This window comes from Oncorhynchus mykiss, chromosome 19, assembly GCF_057628025.1.
Source record: "Oncorhynchus mykiss isolate SJ-2025 chromosome 19, ASM5762802v1, whole genome shotgun sequence".
In the NCBI taxonomy this organism is placed as follows: domain Eukaryota; kingdom Metazoa; phylum Chordata; class Actinopteri; order Salmoniformes; family Salmonidae; genus Oncorhynchus; species Oncorhynchus mykiss.
The window spans coordinates 58,509,297-58,528,702 of record NC_143040.1 but is presented as its reverse complement, the minus strand read 5'-3'; the positions used below and the strand labels follow the sequence as shown (position 1 = coordinate 58,528,702).

Below are 19,406 nucleotides of genomic sequence, written 5' to 3'. Positions count from 1 at the left end.
TGGCCGTGCTGCTGCTTCAGTTTCAACTGTTCTGAAACGAATGGCAGCGTCAGGTAAGCTCAAGGGAGGAGGTGTTTGTGCCTTTGTTGACAACAGCTGGTGCGCGATCTCTAATATTAAGGAAGTCTCAACGTTCTGCTCACCTGACTTAGAATACCTCATGATAAGCTGTAGACCATACGATTTACCAAGAGTTTTTTATCTATATGTTTTGTAGCTGTCTATTTATGACCACAATGTAGGCACTAAGACTGCACTCAACAGGTATACAGGGTCATAAGCAAAGAAGAAAATGCTCACCCAGTGGCGCAAAACATAACGTTTTGCATTGTTGCCAAAAAGTTCAATTTTGGTTTCATCTAACCAGAGCACCTTCTTCCACATGTTTGGTGTGTCTCCCAGGTGGCTTGTGGCAAACTTTAAACAACACTTTTTATGGATATCTTTAAGAAATGGCCTTCTTCTTGCCACTCTTCCATAAAGGCCAGATTTGTGCAATATACGACTGATTGTTGTCCTATGGACAGAGCCTCCCACCTCAGCTGTAGATCTCTGCAGTTCATCCAGAGTGATCAGGGGCCTCTTGGCTGCATCTCTGATCAGTCTTCTCCTTGTATGAGCTGAAAGTTTAGAGGGACGGCCAGGTCTTGGTAGATTTGCAGTGGTCTGATACTCCTTCCATTTCAATATTATCGCTTGCACAGTGCTCCTTGGGATGTTTAAAGCTTGGGAAATCTTTTTGTATCCAAATCCGGCTTTAAACTTCTTCACAACAGTATCTCGGACCTGCCTGGTGTGTTCTTTGTTCTTCATGATGCTCTCTGCGCTTTTAACGGACCTCTGAGACTATCACAGTGCAGGTGCATTTATACGGAGACTTGATTACACACAGGTGGATTGTATTTATCATCATTAGTCATTTAGGTCAACATTGGATCATTCAGAGATCCTCACTGAACTTCTGGAGAGAGTTTGCTGCACTGAAAGTAAAGGGGCTGAATAATTTTGCACGCCCAATTTTTCAGTTTTTGTTTCGTTAAAAAAGTTTGAAATATCCAATAAATGTCGTTCCACTTCATGATTGTGTCCCACTTGTTGATTCTTCACAAAAAAATACAGTTTTATATCTTTATGTTTGAAGCCTGAAATGTGGCAAAAGGTCGCAAAGTTCAAGGGGGCCGAATACTTTCGCAAGGCACTGTATATTGTTGCTGTTGACCCTGATCACTGGTTGCTACGGAAAAAGGAGGTCAAAAGGGGGGTGAGTGTCACCGATGTGAAACGGCTAGCTAGTTAGCGGTGATGCGCACTAATAGCATTTCAATCGGTGACGTCACTCGCTTTGAGACCTTGAAGTAGTTGTTCCCTTTGCTCTGCAAGGGCCGCGGCTTTTGTGGAGCGATGGGTAACGATGCTTCAAGGGTGGCTGTTGCCTATGTGTACAGAGGTCCCTTGTTCGAGCCCTGGTAGGGCGAGTAGAGGGAAGGAAGCAATACTGTTACACTCAGTGTGTCCCCCAGGACCCCACACTCTCCTTGTTTCCATTCAGGAAAATACCTGTCTCTTCTCAGTGAGAGAGTCTGTAGTCACACTACAGTGCTGTTCACCTATGGGGGACTGTCTGGGAGATATTCTCAATGTGCTGCTCAATGGTTGTGAAGGGAAGGCCCTCCAGTGGCTTGTTGAGAAATGTAAAAACAGGTAGCATGTCTTCAAAAATCAGAACAGGGGCGATGGCACACAGGTGACAGAGCTGCTGAAGAAGATAGAAGAAGATGGTGGCAAGAAACAGAGGTGTGTTTCAGCATAATGAAGAGGAAAGGGAACAATCACCTCCAATCAGCAGACTGTATGAAGGGGCTTTCTCCATTCCGACTAACAAATATCATACTAAACTGTAAAAATCTCCTTGCATGAACTGATAAATTGTAGGCTGACTAACATCCGAGACCAGTGCTAATTTCTATACATAATTATATGTATAATTGGATCCCGAGCGGCGCAGAGGTCTAAGGCACTGTATCTCAGTGCTAGAGGCATCACTACAGACCCTGGTTTGATTCCAGCCTGTATCACAACTGGATGTGATTGGGAGTCCCATAGGGCGGCGCACAATTGGCCCAGCATCGTCGATTGTAAATAAGAATTTGTTCTTAATTGACTTGCCTAGTTAAATAAAGGTTCAATAAAAAATATAATATATAAATATTATAAATAATATTATATTATAAATACTATTAATATGTAATAATGTATTTAATGATAATACGCTTTTTGTGCGTATTGAAAATATATCATATTTTTGTTCAGTGTACATGTTATAGCTAACCACACACACACTATATTTGATACAATTTGCTGTCATGACTCAAATCCATATTTGAAGTTCTCCCCTACAGTAACGTACACAGTATAATACACTTCGATTACAATCAAATATTGTATTTCTTATAAAATGACAAATGGCTCCCAGAATTTAAAACGACAGTTTAGAAATAACTTTGAAGACCAAAGTTTTAAAAAATCTATTCATTAATTAAATCCTAATTGATTGAAATGCTAAAAAAAATCTTAGAGGTGTTTGGGGAGGAACTAAATTGGTTTGAATGGATTTCATGGTGTGACCTTTTCAAGCAAGACTGTGTGACTGTGTGACCGTGTGACCGTGTGATTGACACACAGGTTGTGAGTGGCTGTGGCCTCTGCCATGTCCTTAATCTGTGCTCCATTGATCTAACACATTCAACCTGCCACATCACATTGCCACAACTCTGGTGATGGACTCCGCCATACACTCGTATCATATCAAGCAGTCCTCCATGAAATGTCCCCTTGTCAGACCTATATACTCATTGAATAAAACATACTGTTTGCAGAGACAGACTGTGTTTCATTAACTTTATCAGCATAAAAACTGCTTGCTACTGTAGCCTTCATTCCAAATAAGAACGAGTTACAAATACTCTGTATTTATGTACCTGAAAATCAGCCCTGTACAACCAACATTGCACACATCAAATAGAACAATACAGTTCCACACACACACAAAGCGACCATTGCATATACACACTCCATCCCCACTCTGGGCGACATCATGGCTTCAATGTCCCTCAGTTTGTGGGCTCCTGAGGCGCAGTGGTCTAAGGCACTGCATCTCTGTGCTAGAGGTGTCACTACAGACACCTTTGGTTCGATTCCAGGCTGTATCACAACCGCCTGTGATTGGGAGTCCCATAGGGTGGCGCACAATTGGCCCAGTATCGTCTGGGTTTAGCCGGTGTAGGATGTCATTGTAAATAAGAATTTGTTCTTAACCGACTTGCCTAGTTGAATAAAGGTAACATAAAAAAAATCAAGCATAGCCACTATCTCCATGGAGACACGGAGGGCATGTGTGTGGACGTTTGGCGCTGGACATGAGAGATGAAAGCAATTACAGCTTTTGAGAGGCAATTATATGTGCCTTATGCTGGTAAAGCCCCATAAATAACAGCACATCCACTGGCGCTTGTTCTGTAATATAGGAACAATGAGGTTGAGAAAGGAGCCACATGGCCTGCTGTGATGTCCATTGTACTGCGTTGTACTGCGTTGCCCATAAGAAAGTGGGTCATTCTGTTTGACAAAGGCTTAATGACATCAAACATCAGGACTCTTTATATGAATTTGACACTGGGCTACAACATGGAGATAAAAAAAAGTGCTATGAAGAGAATGTTGGGCCTTTTGTGTGGCTTTTGTAAAGAACTACAGAAAATCATATAAATATGCAAGCACTGGTGGGTGTACCCCTAAGTAGACCTACCCATGTCCATGACAGGGATGGGGGGAAGACACCCAATTAAATCAGAGATTCAGAAACGGAACTAGGGAAAGAAAAGGATTAAGAATATTTTCCTAAATATAGACTGTACCTGTGATTTCAGTGAGGGCTTAATAGTCTCGTTGGCCCCAGCTAAAGCACTTGACCTGCTGAGTAAAGATATGACTCAGGCACTAGCTAGCTTTCTCTGTCTTTTGGAGGTTTGTCAGTGTAAGTAGTTATGTGCGTTAACATCAAAGGACTCAGACCATGTTTCTGTGTTTACACCACTTCCACCGCCATCGAGCCAGTAGCCTAGGACATTTCTTTCCTGTACGCAATGCCAGCACAAAAGAGAGAGACAGTTTGTAACTCTCTACCCCAACATTCCCAAGTCCCAACATATTCCAGAACACATATCAAACCTGCTCCCAACCCTCAGAACACCTCACAGATGGCACAATGGTCTCTAAAGGTTTCCCTCAGTCTTTCTCAGTTGTTTACTTCTTTTTCCACAGCATTCCCAACAAATTCCCAACGCTCAGACAACTTCCCATGGGTCCTTCTAATGACCCTCTGATGTTTCCAGGGCCAGTTTTCCTCTCCATCCTTCTTGGAGAGCCATTTACTTCATTTCAGAGCAGCTAAATCCAATTCCGCCTACACACTCAAAAGGTAGGGCACACGTATTACCCTGCGTTTAAAAAAATAATTCAAGCAGAAGTCCATGTGTGAAGGAATGGAGAGTATTTTTTAAATTCATGCCAAGATAAAGGAGAAATTGAGACAATGAAGCTGAAAGCAGGAAAGAGTGCGACAGGACTTTATGGAGGGGTTTTCAGACAAGCAGCTGCCAGTCTGCATAATATTTAGATTGCATATGAAATTGTATATAAAATACCATTAAAGCTTAGTATTACTTGAAACATATGAAATAAATGCTACATTTTCCTCTCCTCTATATGTCTCTTGGTATTCACTAACAGTCACACTAGGATTAGGAGATCCGGGGTCGTGGCGTGAAGATGCTCGTCACCACCGCTGGCATGTACACTAGAGGTCACATGACTGGGTGACACAAACAATACTTGGCAGTTGCGCCGGGTGGAACAGTTGAACTCTGGGAGCTCGACGCTACTGCATGCGTCACATTTCCATCGGCTGTTTCCTACGATATTTAAAGCAGTCACCTCCGAAAACACCTCACCACCCCTGATTCACACTGGACTCCCGAAGTTTTAACAGAAGAGAGGGACTGGGGCCGGGAAGTAATGTGGTGTAGCCTGTGGATACTAAAACAGTGGTACACAGCACAGCAGCACAGTGTTCCAGTCATCTGCAGTATCAGCAGTCCTCTTCTCTCTCCACAGGTGGAGACTGCATATTGAATATCAATGGAGCATTGTTAGTTTACTCTATTACTGTGAATGTACTAATAGCAAGGCCATTGAGGAATACCGATCAGGTGGTGTCAGTGAGGACTCAGGAGGCACGTATTCAGATGTTTGTTACGAGATTAAAAGATCTGCACCTGTGATGGAGATAGCTGAATTACTGGAATATTTTTGTCATCCATCTATTGATGCCTATCCACACCTCTGTCCATATTTTACCCCTATTTTACCCCCCTTTACCCCTTTGGCTATGCCGGATTAAGTGATATAACATACTATTCTATAAAATAATTTCTCCGTAATTAATATCACCTGATTGAGCTAATCATGTAAATGTAATTAACTAGAGAGTCGGGCACAACAAAATAATATTTATAGAGCTGTTATCTTCCGAATAAACTCTTAAAGACCTAGTAATATTTTACATCAATAGCAGTCAATATTAATCATCATCTTAATTCAGTCTCATCTGAAAGTAGTAAATTCTTAGTTATCGAACCCTGGCTAACAATTTGAATCAGCAATACAAAATTGGGTTTAATTATGTATTTACTAAATACCTAACTAATCACACAGAATTTCACATACACATATTTAAATCATAACTTGATTACAAATTACGTCATAAAGGAAAACGTCCCTAGCTGGCGGAACAGATATGACAGCTGGTTACACAAAAGAAAAGGGGCTGGGTTTGAGTGAAAGAGCGGGAAGACTGAGGAACAAAGGGTGAAGCTGTGCTATCGTAAATACAGTATCTTATGCATTCTAAATTACCGCCCATTTGGAAAAGGAAAATGCAATAAATATTTACTCTGAGCTGCGCTTCGGCAGGTTGGTGGTAGATGGAAGGCCATGTTGCCAACCGAGTCCTTTGTCCCTTGAAGAATGTATCTGCTGGTAAATTGAATACGTTGTAGTAACGTCGTTGTGTGGTAGACGGCATACTCTGTCTGTTCCTTCCTAACCCTCGTTTGCAGCTGCTGTTGCTAACTCAACGGCTAGGAGGTATCACTTCTGTAGTGAATAAGAGTTCAAAGTCCATACCATTCGCAACCAAAGCTCACGCTGATGTTGGCTTCGTTCTGTAGTTATTATCTGAACCATTCTGACATCGGACCGTCATCCTCACGTCCTTGGTGGTTATATTGTCGTCAAGGGCTTATATAGGAAGGGAGAGGAGGGCGTGTTTGAAAAGTTTTATAGCCCATGTCTCTTCACAGGGGCGGGCCACTGATTGAGCAGAGCCCTATCTTATGAAAACCCAAATCTCACATTTTAGAAGCTAAAATCACATTTCATCCCATCACGAATAATTTCATATTCAAACATTTAAATTGAACAACAATTCCATGTGAATCCGATAACTCTGATGTGTAGACTTTCCACTTTCCACATGAGAATGTCTCAGATGACAACCGAACTGATATCCTATTCATTAAGTACCACCGCATATGTTCCATTGGTCGGATTACCAGAATATAGTTGATTTCCCCCCACTTTCTGATGTTCCCAGAATCTCTATGTTTAATCAAGGGTTTTGCAAATGTAACATCAGTAGGGTAGAGAGAGGAAAAAGGGGGAAAGAGGTATTTATGACTGTCATAAACCTACCCCCCAGGCCAACGTCATGACACCCCTCTATATTTGTGTCTTTCAGTCTCGGCATGCAAGCTTCCTCAGTCACCAGCACACTTACACACACACACACACACACACACACACACACACACACACAGCGAGAGTTCTGATAGAATACAAAGAACACACTAATTGTTTACAAGCTTGTCACACCAGCAGCATCTTAGTGGACAAAGGAGAGGGATGTGTGTGTCGCTGGGGAACGGGGTGTGTGCCGCTGGGGCACAGTGTGTGTGCATTTGTGTTTCCAACCGATAAGCATCGCAATCCCAAGTTAAAGACAGTATAGATAGAAGGATGGGTTGGGGAAGATTATGTTTTCAGCTTCCAAACCACTTTAGACTTGCACCCCAATCCCCTTTTCAATAATTGACTGGGCTATAATGAGGGGTGTAGATGTGAGCTGCCTTCCAGAGGAGGGGAAGGGTGTTACTCTGCATTCAAGACCAGTCCTGGACACCATCCTGGGCATGGTTAATGAAGACCCACAGCCTCCCCTGGCACCATGGAGCTCTGCTCGGAGACTGAGCCCTGAGCAGAGTCAAGCTGCAATTAAAAGGGCTGTCAGTGGTGTCTGGCTCTAACGAACCTCTGCACTGTCACTATCGACCAGCATCAACACATGCTGTACAGGAAGACAGGGATGGGGGAGAAGGAGGAAATGGAAGCAGGAGAAGAGAGGAGATGGGCTCGAAGTGGAAGGGTGGAGGAAGAGGAGAAAGGGCAAGGAGATAGTGGAAGAGAAGGAAAGATTGGGAGAGGGTTTGGGAGAGGGTTTGGGGAGAGAGTGGTGATCTAGGAACCATGATGCCATGTGTCGACCTCCAGTCATTCCCCAGGGTTAAGCTGCCATTGAGGCATGCAGGGATCCCCCACAGGCATCTCTGACAAGACTACCTATGGGCTCACAGTCAAAGAGAAAAGCCTTCAGAAGATCCCCTTATAAAAGCTTAGTAAAGTAACTGTTCACCAATAATAATGAACAAAATTCAGTTTACATTCATAGCATTTAATTGACAATGTTCAGAACAGATATATAGCAGTTTTTCTGTATTTTCTGTCCAAACATACATAGTCATCTGCATCATTAAAGGGGAATGGAATGTGTAGCCTTATCAGTTCATAGAATGGGAGGGTGAGAAAGAGAGAGACGGAGAGAGAGAGAGAGAGACGGAGAGCGAGAGAGACGGAGAGCGAGAGAGACGGAGAGCGAGAGAGGAATAGCAAGAGGGAATGCGAGAGCGTGTAGGTGCAGGGTCTGGTGAGTGTGGCTCTCCTGATGGCCCTCGAACACAGTTGGTTCCCCCTCCCTTCCCATCCCTCCCCCTCACTCTCTCCCCATCCCTCCCCCTCTATTCCTCTCTCCCCATCCCTCCCCCTCTATTCCTCTCTCCCCATCCCTCGCCCTCTATTCCTCTCTCCCATCCCTCTACTCCTCTCTCCCCATCCCTCGCCCTCTATTCCTCTCTCCCATCCCTCTCTCCCATCCCTCTATTCCTCTCTCCCCATCCCTCCCCCTCTATTCCTCTCTCCCCATCCCTCGCCCTCTATTCCTCTCTCCCATCCCTCTCTCCCATCCCCATCCCTCGCCCTCTATTCCTCTCTCCCATCACTCCCCATTCTTCGACCTCTATCACTCTCTCCCCATCCCTTGCCCTCTTTCCCTCTCTCCACATCCCTTCCCCTCTATTCCTCTCTCCCCATTCTTCGCCCTCTCCACACCCCTCCCCCTCTCTCCCCATCCCTCCCCATCCCCATCCCTCTATCCCTCTCTCCCATCCCTCCCCATTTTTCGCCCTCTATTCCTCTCTCACCATTCTTCGCCCTCTCTCCCCATCCTTTGCCCTCTTTCCCTCTCTCCACATCCATCCCCCTCTATTCCTCTCTCCCATCCCCATCCCTCCCCTTCTATTCCTCTCTCCCATGCCCATCCCTCGCCCTCTATTCCTCACTCCCATCCCTCCCCCTCTATTCCTCTCTCCCCCCATCCCTCGCCCTCTATTCCGCTCTCCCATCCCTCCCCCTCTATTCCGCTCTCCCATCCCTCCCCCTCTATTCCGCTCTCCCATCCCTCCCCCTCTATCCCTCTCTCCCCATCCCTCCCCCTCTATCCATCCCTCCCCCTCTATTCCTCTCTCCCATCCCTCACCATTCTTCGCCCTCTATCACTCTCTCCACACCCCTCCCCCTCTGTCCCCATCCATCGCCCTCTATCCCTCTCTCGTGATTCCTACTTCTCCTCCCCCCCCCCCCCCCCAAACCTTGCCCTCTATCCCTCTTTTCTCAGTCCAGTGTGAGGTCTGTCTAGAGCAGGATATGGTATTTGAGTGCGCGGGGGACCCTGTTGATGACCAGTCTGCCATCGTAGCTGAGTGAGGCAAAGAGCCATGGGTCTGCCGAGGACCACTCCACCGCGTATACACTGTCCTCATGCTCCTCATAGGTAGAGATGATACTGTCCTGCAGGGGCTCCTTAGTTCTAGAACACACATACGGGTGAGATGAGTTGAATAGGGTGAGTTAAGGACAAGGCTGCCTACCACACACAAACAGAGGTCTAGTTATATTACTCAGTCTCTGTTCAAGGTCTGGTTGTGATTATACCAGGCACAGTACTCCGCCACACAGCTGACCCTGGCTTCCTATACACATAATAGGCTAGTTACTGTATGCTTTAAAAAATATCTATCTATCTATCTATCGATCTATCTATCTATATATATATATATTATTACAATGTGTAGTGGTAGAGAGTCGGCACAGAAACGGAACAAAATAGGGCATGGCAAAGAATAGCAGAGGTTCATGAAGACCATAGTACAGCGCTGAATCAAATGTATCAAAGATATGATTACTAATAACTGGACGACTGTTGCACTGACCATGAGATGATGGATACAGTGATGACTGTGGACAGCTAAGGCTGAGGTTGGTCCAATATGGCTCAAAGGGGGCCAGTTCTGGACAGTCATGTCAGAAAGTGGACAGTGTTGACAAGTTATGACTGAGTGGACATATGTCGTAAAGGTTTTGACTTAGGGTCCATACTTCTCGTCCTGGTGGTTGTCCTCTCCGTCGCTGAGGTCATCGTCGTCCACCAGGTGACCGAAGGGCTCGGAGGAGATGGACACCATGTTGGACAGAATCACCCTGCTGTCGCTGCTGCCGGTCAGCACCAGCTGGTCATGAGAGTGGTTGAAGCGTACGCTCCACACCCTGGGCACACAGACAGGGAATCAGTGAATGGGTGTTTTTAATACATCCAATTTTAGTATCTATACATCTCCTTTTCTCCACTATCCGTCTCTCCCTCGGAGTGCAGGTTGACGTTTATTGTCATGAGTCTTATCCTGGAGGTAGAACTGAGCAATTTCTGCTAGATGGGCCAGCTGAAAAGTCAAAATTGGCAATATCGTAAAAATGTATGAAAACAAAATTAGCTTTTTGGTCTTAATTTAAGGTTAGTGAAATCAGATTTTATGACTTTGTGGCTGTGCCAGCTAGTGACCACTCAGCATAGCTGCTTCTAGAGCAAAAGTCATGACAATAAATAGCAACCTGCCCTCTGGCTCTTCAGTTCATTTGTATGTGGTAATTGAGATGGATATGGGCTTTGTTTCTCTGCTGTTTAGTTTGTACTGCCGTAAGGTGTTGTGTAATGATGGTTAGTCAGTCTCTCTCATCCTAGGGCAGAGCTCAGTGGTGGATCCTAGCTCCTTATCGAGTGTGATTGAAGAATAACTGGCCTGTTGACAGAAAAGCTGCCTCAGCGCACTCTTTCCTCTTCCCTTCTAAAAAAAAAATGTCCCTAATAGCAGAGCCCTGACGCCCTCGAAGCACTGTTCAGAAAACACTGGTAGGCTGGAACCTACTATCTATCAGAATAGACATCTACACTGTTAAGGATACATTTGGCCCGTCTATCTGTCTTTCAGAGATAGCATCCTGTGTGTGTGTGTGTGTGTGTGTGTGTATGTGTGTGTTTTTATCATGCAGTGATTGGTGTGCTGCTCTAGCTGCAGCAACGGCATGGCTCTCAGACAGTCATTATCTGAGAGCGTGTCTCTACAGACATAGTACACACACCCCTGAATACTGCAGGGCACTGTGTTCAGCTAGCTACTTACATAGCCCTGAGCACTGCAGCTCATCACAGAATAGCTACAGTAAGCACCTATAACACCTGAACACAGGGCCGGTCCTTGCCATTCTGCTGCACTAGGCGAGACCAGAAAATGCTACCCCCCACAAAAGTGGAACAGTCCCATTAAGTAAAATGACGTTGAAAACGTATGATGTATTTTCCAGACGTTAAAGTGTGGTTCAATTTAGGTTCTGAATGAAAGATGAAAAGACATATTTTCCGTACGTTTAAAATACATAATTTCCAGGATGTTGAAAAATCATATTTTTTGGACGTTGAAATCCGGTTTATTTTCTGTTCTGAATGAAAGTAGAAAATACTATTTTTCCAGATGTTGAAAATATATATTTTCCCTGATGTTGAAATCAGGCTCATTTTTGTTACTGAATGAAATTTGAAAGTACGTTTATAGACTATGTTTTGTTTGGGCCAAATCAAGGCTGGTCCCGACCAGACAAAATCTGAACCAAACATAAAGGTCTATGATTGGTTCAAATATGGGCCAGACCGGACCACAAATCAATGTCCGTGGAAATCAAGGCCGGTCTAGACTACACTAAATCTGAACCAAACATCGAAGTCCATGATTGATTATTTTTCGCTATGATCAGCTTGTCAAAAGTTGACAGATACAAACTTAAAATCACTGATGGGGTGAAACTCCTGGACAACAGTTGTGATTGTCCGTTTTACTTCGACCTGTCCTGTTGTTAGGATATGTTGTTTTTTAACATGTCAGCGCATTTTTTATTTGATTGGGTGCCATTTAGGTTAGGCTACTTGATCGGAGAAAAAGTGTCCGTCTCATTACATTGTCATGCATTTTATCTCCAGCCTGTAGGTTACAGAAAATGCCACATACTCTTTCTACAATATCCTATACAGTATCTGCTACATGATTTATGTTAGATGATTTATTTGACGGCATGTTGGTGGAGCGCCGCAGCGATGCATCTCTCCAACAGCACTCTGGAGAGGCGCACTGGGAATGGACAAGCTAAATATTTTGTTAAACAAAGTGTGCACTGCTTATCACAGGGCGGCATCAGCGCTCACCTAAAAAGCACATATGCCACTAGTTGAGAGAAATTGTCATTGTTTTTAGGCAGAATTACGAGAGGTGAGTCTTGGTCAGTTTAGCTCAGAAAATGCCACCCTTGTCAATCTGCCGCCATAGGAGGCTGCTTAATCCTGCCTAATGAGCGGGCCGGCCATGCCTGAACATGGCAGTGCAATGTACTTAACCTCTGATGGACAAGTTCTTTACATGAATGCATGTTTGTAGCAGCAGCAAACTTCTTGTCATAACTAGACATACAGTACATTTTGACAAGCCCGGGCCAGTATATACAGTAGGGTAAGCACACATACATGAGTGGGATAGGACTGTTCAGTGTCCTTTGTTAGCAAATTGATGCTTATTGGTAGGGATAATGTTAATCTTCTGTTGGTTGTACAAAGAGTGGGTTTGAGGCTACAAGTACTATGCCACAAAGATGGGAAGAATGTGGATGTATCTGCTGTGTGTGTGTGTGTGTGCTTGTGTCCTGTGCGTGTGTGTCTACAGCGCAGCACAGGTGCCCACCAGTGGGAGTGCTCTTCCAGGGTCTTAACTGGCTCGTTGATGTTTCTCACGTCCCAGAATTTGACCTTGCAGTCATCCCCACAGCTGGCCAGGTAGTACTGTTTGTTAGGATTGAAGTCCAGGTCTCGAACCAGCTGGCCGTGAGCATTCTCGATGCAGTAGATCTGACTGGGGACAAGAGAGAGAGGGGGAATGATAGAGAAAGAGAGAGAAATGAGAGAGAGAGAAAGGAGAATACACCAGAACAACCCTCCCTGATGACATCTATCAGAGATAGAAGCCTGTAGTGGTGCTGTACACTAGGTGAAGGCCAGACTGGATTTCCTGCCCTATAAAAGCCTGACTTGTTATAAAGCCAGGAGTCATAATCACACACGGCCTTGACTTCCTACTCCTCTCTGCTGGGGAGAGGTAAGTGTTGAGGCACCAAAAAAGGAATGAAAGACCAGAGAAGAAGAAGGAGGAAATACTTTTCTGCTTCAGATGCTGTTTGTTGTAAACCTTCTGTCCTCTCAACTGGACAGGAACATACACCTTTCCTCTCATCTTCTCTTCTGTCCTCCCCTTCCCCCTCCACTTATCTCTCCCTCCTCATTCCTCCCTACCTATCCCCCTCCATTCCTCCTCTCATCTTTCCTCCATCTCCCGCTGTGATGACTGAAGAGGAACCACGGCGGCCTATGGAAAAGTATTGCCCACAGTGCTCCTTGCTCTCCTCCACCAAACACCATGTACCCTGCCACCTGCTGATCTCATTAAAAATGGAGGTAAAATACAATGACCTGATGGCATCAATGAGGTCAGGATGACAGTCTATATGGCTCTATGACTATATGGTTTGGGACGTCACAGAGCGACCAGACACTGGCATCAGCTCCCTCCCTCTCACCCCAAAAAATGTCAACAGCGTTTCATCTTGTGGCTTTTAAAATGACTTGAGATGATATTTTGATGTATAGCATTTCACACCGATTCGGTGTTCCGGGGTGTGTGTGGTGTCACTCTGCAGTCATATGCACAATCTACCCCCGATTGACTGACTCCTCTGTAACCGGTGTGACCTCTGGCCATGGTGTGACAGTGTGTGTGTCGTAAACTCTGTCCTCCATGGAAAAGGACGCACAGGGGAAATGGAGCAGGAAATTGGGTTAGTTTCGGTGCTTCCAGAATGCTTCCGAGCATCCTGCTCCCCTCCCTCCACCTAGCAAATATAAAATGGGAATCCTGAGCAAAGACTGGCTGGAACCCTCCTGACAAAGTATTAGGGATTATAGAACTTCCTAGCTTAAGCCTCCGGACACAGTGAAACTAAATCTACTCGTTCTCCCTTACGGCTGTGAGGGCCAAAACAAGCTATTACACACAGGAACATGTGCACACACACACTGCCCCCTCTAACCTCAGTCTGGGTGATACATCGCTATGCTGAGGGGATGGACTGGATATCACACTCATCACAGGTCTCCGTTTCTATGACAACTGCAGTTTCATCGTTTATCAAAATTAAAGCCTAGCTTTGAGAGGAGTTGGGAAGGAAGGAGGGAGGGAGAGACTGTCCATGCACAAAAGTAAGGGATCATTACATCAAAATTGTGGGTTGATTGATGGATATGTTTATGGCCAATAATAAAGCAATTCCTGATGCTTAAAAGTCTCAGAGCAACAAAGTGTTCCTAGTGTTACTGTGTAAATATGAACAGCCATGCCAATAAACTCTCAAAAGTATACAGTTGAAGTCAGAAGTTTAGGTTGGACACTTAGGTTGGAGTCATTAAAACTTGTTTTTCAACCACTCCACAAATTTCTTGCTAACAAACTATAGTTTTGGCAAGACGGTTAAGAAATCTACTTTGTGGATGACACAAGTAATTTTTCCAACAATTGTTGACAGACAGATTATTTCACTTATAAATGACTGTATCACAATTCCAGTGGGTCAGAAGTTTACATACATTAAGTTGACTGTGCCTTTTAACAGATTGGACAATTCCAGAAAATGTCATGGCTTCTGATAGGCTAATTGACATCATTTGAGTCAATTGGAGATGTACCTGTGGATGTATTTCAAGGCCTAACTTCAAACTCAGTGCCTCTTTGCTTGACAGCATAAGAAAATCAAAAGAAATCAGCCAAGTCTGGTTCCTCATAGAGAGCAATTTCCATAAGCCTGAAGGTACCATACGTTCATCTGTACAAACAATAGTATGCAAGTATAAACACCATGGGACCACGCAGCCATCACACCGCTCAGGAAAGAGACGCGTTCTGTCTCCTAGAAATGAATGTACTTTGGTCCAAAAAGTTAAAATCAATCCCAGAACAACAGCAACGGACCTTGTGAAGATGCCTGGAGGAAACAGGTACAAAATAATCTATATCCACAGTAAAACGAGTCCTATATCAACATAACCTGAAAGGCCGCTCAGCAAGGAAGAAGCCACTGCAACTGCACGGGACAAAGATCATACTTTTTGGAGAAATGTGCTCTGGTCTGATGAAACAAAAATAAAAATGTTTGGCCATAATGACCATCGTTATGTTTGGAGGAAAAGGGGGGAGGCTTGCAAGCCAAACAACACCATCCCAACCTTGAAGCACGGGAGTGGCAGCATCATGTTGTGGGGGTGCTTTGCTGCAGGAGGGACTGGTACACTTCACAAAATAGATGGCATCATGAGGAGGGACAATTATGTGGATATATTGAAGCAACATCTCAAGACTTCAGTCAGGAAGTTAAAGCTTGGTTGCAAATGGGTCTTCCAAATGGACAATGACCCCAAGCATATTTCCAAAGTTGGCAAAATGGACTACAAAGTCAAGGTATTGGAGTGGCCATCACAAAGCCCTGACCTCAATCTTATAGAACATTTGTGTGAAGAACTGAAATAGCGTGTGCGAACAAGGAGGCCTACAAACCTGACTCAGTTACACCAGCTCTGTCAGGAGGAATGGGCCAAAATTCACCAATTTATTGTGGAAAGCCTGTGGAAGGCTACCCGAAACGTTTGACCCAAGTTAACAATTTAAAGGCAATGCTACCAAATACTAACTGAGTGCATGTAAACTTCTGACTCACTGGGAATGTGATGAAAGAAATAAAAGCTGAAATAAATCATTCTCTCTACTATTATTCTGACATTTCACATTCTTAAAATAAAGTGGTGATTCTAACTGACCTAAAACAGGGAATTTTTACCTGGATTAAATGTCAGGAATTGTGAAAAACTGAGTTTAAATGTATTTGGCTAAGGTGTATGCAAACCTCCGACTTCAACTGTACATCTGACATTTCTAAATAAACCCATAATCTATTTAATGGAGAGGTATAATATTTCCCACACATCCAAGCATGTCTGAAGTTGTCCAGTAACAGTAATGTTGTGACCGGTCTGCCATCCTGGGGACAGCAGAAGAGAAGGTCATGGATGATTGATGTGACAGACAAAGTTCGGGAGGTTAACGTCAAATAAACAAAACACATGTCGCTCGCAGTAGACAACTTTGATAAACTGTTAGTATCAAACTGCTGAGGGCTGAAGAAAATCCACTTTTTCTATCCCATCCTTCTACATAACCAAAACATAGCACATCATTCTGGTTTAGAAGTGAGCAGCACCAGTGGGCTCTAGTGACTGTAGTTCTCTGTCTGGGTGAGATGGCTGTCCTATTCTATCCTGTTCTCCATTGTTGTCGGATGCCAGTGTGACTGTTTGAGTCCCTGCAGTGAGTCTCTCGACCCAGAGTGTGATGGAGCAAATAGAACTAGCATCAATCACACAGCTCTGCTGTCTACTCCATCTCTTCCCTAACACGCCTGGATACATGGGGATAAAACACTTTATTGAAAACACATCCGCTTTAAAAGTAGAGGTTAGTGTGGTTGGTAAGTAAGTAATTCACAACAATGTTAAATTGAAATGTAAAACATAGCCTACTATACTAAACATAGCATACTATACTATTCACACCAGGCTTTTCATTATCCGGTAATTGCTGGCTTTTGCCCCCAAAAAGCAAAAAAGGAGATAAATTAAAATTGTTGCTAACCAAATTGACCAGGAGAAAAACAATGGTAGGAAGGCTATCAGCACATCACCCACCACTTTACAATGTGAACCGTAGGCAGTATGCATTTTGAAAACATATTTAATTGTTTAAAACCTGAATGTTTGACTTCATATTATGAGGCATGTCTTACCTTGCTTATAAAACCAACCATAGAAAAGTGGAGGCAATTATTTTATAAAGAATTCACAGGCAACGCTTGAGTTTCAAGTTTGGAGAAGCAGACAAATCATCCTACCATCTGCATGTCAGTTATGATTGTGCATTTTCATGGAACAGTTTCATTTCAATAATAACGTTTCCGTTTCTCAAAATCATCGTCACGTTGTTAAATCATACAAATCTGAATAAAAACGTTGAAATGAAACTAACGCGAAAGCATCAGCCTCTGCCATATGGACACATTGCTTGATAAACCGTCATCATTGGCGGCTAAATGGCCTAAATGAGCGCATAGTGAAGTGCAATTTTGTATCAAATCAAAAAAACTGGATCCTTCCAGAAACTGTCTCTTGGGAACTTGCAACATTGTATACACTAGCCTATTCCGGGCCCAGAGTTTCCCGCTGAGCTGGCACTGACAGCTGTTTCTGCGCAAGAGAAAGAAATGTATTTTATGACGTTCCATTGGATATATGGGATCATCAGATGATGATATTTTGCACTTTCACACCGAGGCTTGGTGATTATCGAGGGAGAGATTGTTGGCAAGATAATTCAAATAGGCCAATAGTGAGGAACTATTAGGCTATAATTAGCAATATGTAAAACAAAAACAGACTTCGTTGACTTACTGTGTGAGGTGAAGAAAAAATAACTGAGAAGCTAAGCATATTAGTGGTAGACCTGGTGACTAAGACCATCAGATATCAAACATCCCCAAATGGGCACTTTCCTAGATTAGCGTGCAGCAGGCCAGGTAGGCAACTACTACTATACGTGCTCAAGCGTGCATGCTCCCTCAACATTAACATGACAGAGAAACCAGACCGATGCTCATTGCCAGTGGCGGTTCTAGCTTGCATGGCTCCCTGGGCGAACACACCTGTCCCCTTCTTCTTGTCTCAACTAGAGGTTGGCCGATTAATTAGGGCCCATTTCAAGTTTTCATAACAATAGGTAATCTGCATTTTTGGAAGCCGATTACATTGCACTCCACGAGGAGACTGCGTGGCAGGCTGAGCACCTGTTACGCGAGTGCAGCAAGGAGCCAAGGTAAGTTGCTCGCTAGCATTAAACTTATCTTATAAAAACAATCAATCTTAACATAATCACTAGTTAACTACACATGGTTGATGATATTAACTAGCTTGTCCTGCTTTGCAAATAATCAATGCGGTGCCTGTTAATTTATCATCAAATCACAGCCTACTTCACCAAACGGGTGATGATTTAACAAGCGCATTCGCGAAAAAAGCATTGTCGTTACACCAATGTACCTAACCATAAACATCAATGCCTTTCTTAAAATCAATGCACAAGTATATTTTTTTAAACCTGCATATTTAGTTAAAATAAATGCATGTTAGCAGGCAATATTAACTAGGGAAATTGGGTCATTTCTCTTATGTTCTGTGAAAGCAGAGTCAGGGTATATACAGTGCCTTGCGAAAGTATTCGGCCCCCTTGAACTTTGCGTCCTTTTGCCACATTTCAGGCTTCAAACATAAAGATATAAAACTGTATTTTTTTTGTGAAGAATCAACAACAAGTGGGACACAATCATGAAGTGGAATGACATTTATTGGATATTTCAAACTTTTTTAACAAAACAATTGGGCGTGCAAAATTATTCAGCCCCCTTAAGTTAATACTTTGTAGCGCCACTTTTTGCTGTGATTACAGCTGTAAGCCGCTTGGGGTATGTCTCTATCAGCTTTTCACATCGAGAGACTGAAATTTTTTCACATTCCTCCTTGCAAAACAGTTCGAGCTCAGTGAGGTTGGATGGAGAGCATTTGTGAACAGCAGTTTTCAGTTCTTTCCACAGATTCTCGATTGGATTCAGGTCTGGACTTTGACTTGGCCATTCTAACACCTGGATATGTTTATTTTTGAACCATTCCATTGTAGATTTTGCTTTATGTTTTGGATCATTGTCTTGTTGGAAGACAAATCTCCGTCCCAGTCTCAGGTCTTTTGCAGACTCCATCAGGTTTTCTTCCAGAATGGTCCTGTATTTGGCTCCATCCATCTTCCCATCAATTTTAACCATCTTCCCTGTCCCTGCTGAAGAAAAGCAGGCCCAAACCATGATGCTGCCACCACCATGTTTGACAGTGGGGATGGTGTGTTCAGCTGTGTTGCTTTTACGCCAAACATAACGTTTTGCATTGTTGCCAAAAAGTTCAATTTTGGTTTCATCTGACCAGAGCACCTTCTTCCACATGTTTGGTGTGTCTCCCAGGTGGCTTGTGGCAAACTTTAAACAACACTTTTTATGGATATCTTTAAGAAATGGCTTTCTTCTTGCCACTCTTCCATAAAGGCCAGATTTGTGCAATATACGAATTTCGGAACGGTTCCGTATTTCACTGAAAGAATAAACGTTTTGTTTTCGAAATGATAGTTTCCGGATTTGACCATATTAATGACCTAAGGCTCATATTTCCGTGTGTTTATTATATTACAATTAAGTCAATGATTTGATATAGCAGCAGCAGGCTCATAAGCATTCATTCAAACAGCACTTTCCTGCATTTGCCAGCAGCTCTTCGCAATGCTTGAAGCACAGCGCTGTTTATGACTTCAAGCCTTTCAACTCCCGAGATTAGG

General features: G+C 43.6%; 1 protein-coding gene across 2 annotated transcripts in view; it reads right to left on the bottom strand.

Moving 5' to 3' along the window:
• Positions 1–9,070: 9,070 nt before the first annotated feature.
• Positions 9,071–19,406, bottom strand: part of LOC110498063 (EARP-interacting protein homolog) — a 50,595-nt gene continuing 40,259 nt past the window's right edge. The window contains exons 5-7 of one of the 2 annotated variants that reach the window (XM_090211457.1): positions 12,567–12,734; positions 9,886–10,053; positions 9,071–9,316 (exon numbers count right to left, since the gene is read on the bottom strand). In XM_090211457.1, the coding sequence (XP_090067583.1) occupies positions 9,142–9,316; positions 9,886–10,053; positions 12,567–12,734 (511 nt within the window). In that variant the 3' untranslated portion in view covers positions 9,071–9,141. The remainder of the gene's footprint in view (positions 9,317–9,885; positions 10,054–12,566; positions 12,735–19,406) is intronic. The other variant, XM_021574629.3, reaches the window with a different exon arrangement.